The sequence below is a fragment of the Myotis brandtii genome, unplaced genomic scaffold (genome assembly GCF_000412655.1).
Source record: "Myotis brandtii unplaced genomic scaffold, ASM41265v1 scaffold410, whole genome shotgun sequence".
NCBI classification, from domain to species: Eukaryota; Metazoa; Chordata; class Mammalia; order Chiroptera; family Vespertilionidae; genus Myotis; species Myotis brandtii.
In genome coordinates this window covers 637,421-640,714 of record NW_005365764.1, presented here as the reverse complement: position 1 = coordinate 640,714, position 3,294 = coordinate 637,421, and the positions used below count along the sequence as shown (strand labels likewise).

The window sequence follows — 3,294 nt, the reverse complement described above, 5'->3', positions numbered from 1 at the left end:
CACGCAGCCCCTCTGCAGCCCGGGTCCACCTGGAAGGTGCATTTGCTTTAGGGACCACCCCTGACTCCACCAGTAAGGGGACCTCGAGGAACCCCAGCAGCATCTACAGCTGCAAAATGGGGCCCCCAAGGAGGTCTGTGTTGTCCTGAAGGAGCAGTGGGAGCTGAGCGGTGACCGGCCATTAGCCAGGATTTATGTGCATCACTTCCAGGCTGGCGGCCAGCCAGCTTCCCTGGATGAGAATGGAAGGCCCGCTGCGCCAGGCCTCCCGCTTGAGCCTGACCGAGCTGAGCAGAGGCTGCACCAGACAGCTCTGTCGAATCCATTCTCTGCGTCTGCTTCCTGAGGCCTCCTCTGGGGGTCCTCCTGGAAAGGGCAGGAGCTGCTCCCCCAGCTGTGAGACCCCACAGTGTCTGCCCAGGAGCCCGGAACCCACACAAAGACCCCAGCTTGACCACAAAGCCTGCGAGTCCTTTGCCTCCAATCACCCACCCCTGACCGCCCCCAGCCAGGCTCCCTAAGTGTCGGTGGGTCCCGGCCAGCACTCCGGTTCTCTCATGCGGCCTGTGCCTCTTGGTACACCTCCTTCCCAAAGGTCCCTCCGAGTCAGCCTGGAAGGGAGGCGTCTTTTCCAAAGGGCTTCAATGAGCACAGACCACAGCCTGTCCTCAGCCCCGGCCCCGAAGCTCATGGCAGCACCTGGTCTTTGAATGGCTGCGGGCACCCCAGTCTTCCCACCTGCCCTCCCCCTTCCCCAAGGCAGCCTGCCCTTCTCCCCTCTCCTCTCACAGGATCCACCTGGGGAGGAGGAGGAAGATGCAGGGAGAGGAAGCCGCCCCTCCTCCTAAGGTAGACGCCCAGGAGCCCAGAGTCAGAGCCAGAGCAGACTCAGCCACATCTCCCCTTCTCAGGGCTTGGGGCTGCCGTGGAGCACATGGGGCCGAATGTTAGTGTCCTAGGCCTGAGCCTGGGAGAGCCCTATGGTTGGGGGGGGGGCGAATCGGGGAGGGGGGTCACCCTGTGCTGATCTTGCCCCAGAAGCAGGACTCGAGTGTCAGAGTGTCATGACCTAAACACCCTGTCCTCCTCCACGCACGGGCCCCTGGCCCTGGTTAGTGGACCATTAACTGCAAAGGCCATTGATCCCCAGGGACGAGGACTGTGGGGACCCCACCAGGGGCCTCAGAGCATCTTCCTCCCGAGGGAAGGAAGACGCCTGTGTGAGAGCACACACAAACACGCAAGACACACTCTGGTCTGCAGCTCCAGCGGAGCCCCTGGGCAAAGGTGAGTTTCTCCAGCCCCCTCTGCTATCAGGTGTGGATGCCGGTGTCGCTGGCTGCCCGCTCTCTCTGTACCTGTCCCTCCGGGAAGGGCTCATGTCCTGGCCCATGGTGTGTTCTCCACCCCAGCCCGTCCTTGTCAAGGTCCTGGGGCTCCCTCTTGTAACCGTGATTGCCCTGATCTGTCTCATCTTCTGAAGAAGAAAAGTGAAAATGTTGCCGTGGCTTCTTGTTTCAACTAAAAATATACCTGTCGGAGAGAAAAATTAGCAATAAAAATGTTTAATACCTTGGTGCGTGAGCGGAGCTGTCTCCCGCGGCGACTTCCCCGCATCACTGGGCTGCGCTGCGGGGCCCTCCCTCCCCAAGAAGGGCCTCGGAGGGTGGAAACATGCTGGTGAGTTCTCGGGGACTGGAGTGGAGCTCGGGGTTTGGAAGAGGTTCCAGGTCTACCCGCCCGGCTGCCAGGGCCGTGGGAAGGCTGAGCCCCCCCCATTTGACCTGGAGATTCCAAATGTCGTCCGAGGTCAGGAAGCTTCAGAGGTGCCCTCACCGTCCGAGCCCGTGAGCAGACACTGAGCATCCCCTAAGGCAGCGGTTCTCAACCTGTGGGTCGAGACCTCTTTGGGGGTCAAATGACCCTTTCACAGGGGTCGCCTAAGACCATCGGAAAACACATATATAATTACATATTGTTTTTGTGATTAATCACTATGCTTTCATTATGTTCAATTTGTAACAATGAAAATACATCCTGCATATCAGATATTTACATTACGATTCATAACAGTAGCAACATTACAGTTATGAAGTAGCAACGAAAATAATTTTATGGTTGGGGGTCACCACAGCATGAGGAACTGTATTAAAGGGTCGCGGCATGAGGAAGGTTGAGAACCGCTGCCCTAAGGTGTGGAGACCCTTCCAGTCTAGACACTCCAGCGCCCTGTGCGAGGCGAGGCAGTGGTTCTCAGAATGCTGGTGACAAAAGCCCGACCAGCACATCCGTCCCCCGAGTCATTCCAGAAACGGAAGATCTACCCGTGCTCAGGTGTGATCCAAGTGGAAGCTGAAATCATTTCTGCTTTAGGAATTTTTGCTTTGGAAGCATGTTCCAGAATTTTTCATTTCTACTTTTTGTTGTTGTTGTTGTTAATTACATAGACTCACTACTTCTATCACTGGGCGCTACATGCTCTGGGGTTTATGGAATATGGCGGCAGGTGCACAATTCCATCATTTAATCTTAGTGTCGAGGAAGACGGGGTTGCCTAGCAGCCAGGCAGGGGCCAGAGGTGTGAGTCCCCTCTGAAGCATCTCTGAAGAGGGCTTGCCCCATCTTTGCTTGAATACCCGGGGAATGAGTTCACTACCTCACTACCTCACAAGGTAATGCATTCCATCTGCAGGCGTTCATCCTTATCTTAAGTTTCTCTGTAACTTCCTTTTCCAGAAAGGAGCTTAGTTATGGAAAGGAAGACAGCTATGTTAACCAGAAATGACACAGAGGCACATATCAAGGGCTCACATGAGGTCTAAACTCCCCCACCTCCACGCCAGTGTTCTTTTTTAAAAATATTTTTATTGGTTTCAGAGAGGAAGGGAGAGGAATAGAGAGATACAAACATCAATAACAGAAACATCAATGATCAGCTGCCTCCTGCACGCCCCCTACTGGGGATCGAGCCCACAACCGGGGCATGTGCCCTTGACTGGTATCGAACCCGGGACCCTTCAGTTCGCAGGCCGATGCTCCATCCACTGAACCAAACTGGCCAGGGCCACCCCAGCATTCCGAGTGGCACTGTTGGTAGCTAACCTTGGAGGTAAGGGCTCTCCTCATCTGGGCCATTGAGCAGAGAGGGGGGGCTGGTGGCCCTGTCCTACCTGCCCAGCCCCCACGGAGACCCTGGGACTGGCGCTGAGGGAGGGGCCCTCCCAGAGCTGTCTGACTCCCGGCCTCAGGGGAATTGGACGACTTGGGACACCTCAGCAGGCAAATGGAAAGCTT

At 56.2% G+C, this 3,294-nt stretch overlaps 1 protein-coding gene across 1 annotated transcript in view; it reads left to right on the top strand.

Annotated features, from left to right (window-relative positions):
- Nucleotides 1–1,575, top strand: part of CTNNBIP1 (catenin, beta interacting protein 1) — a 25,921-nt gene extending 24,346 nt beyond the window's left edge. The window contains exon 4 of the mRNA XM_014545466.1: nt 1,151–1,575. Coding sequence (XP_014400952.1) covers nt 1,151–1,224 — 74 coding nt within the window. The 3' untranslated portion in view covers nt 1,225–1,575. The remainder of the gene's footprint in view (nt 1–1,150) is intronic.
- Nucleotides 1,576–3,294: the final 1,719 nt, after the last annotated feature.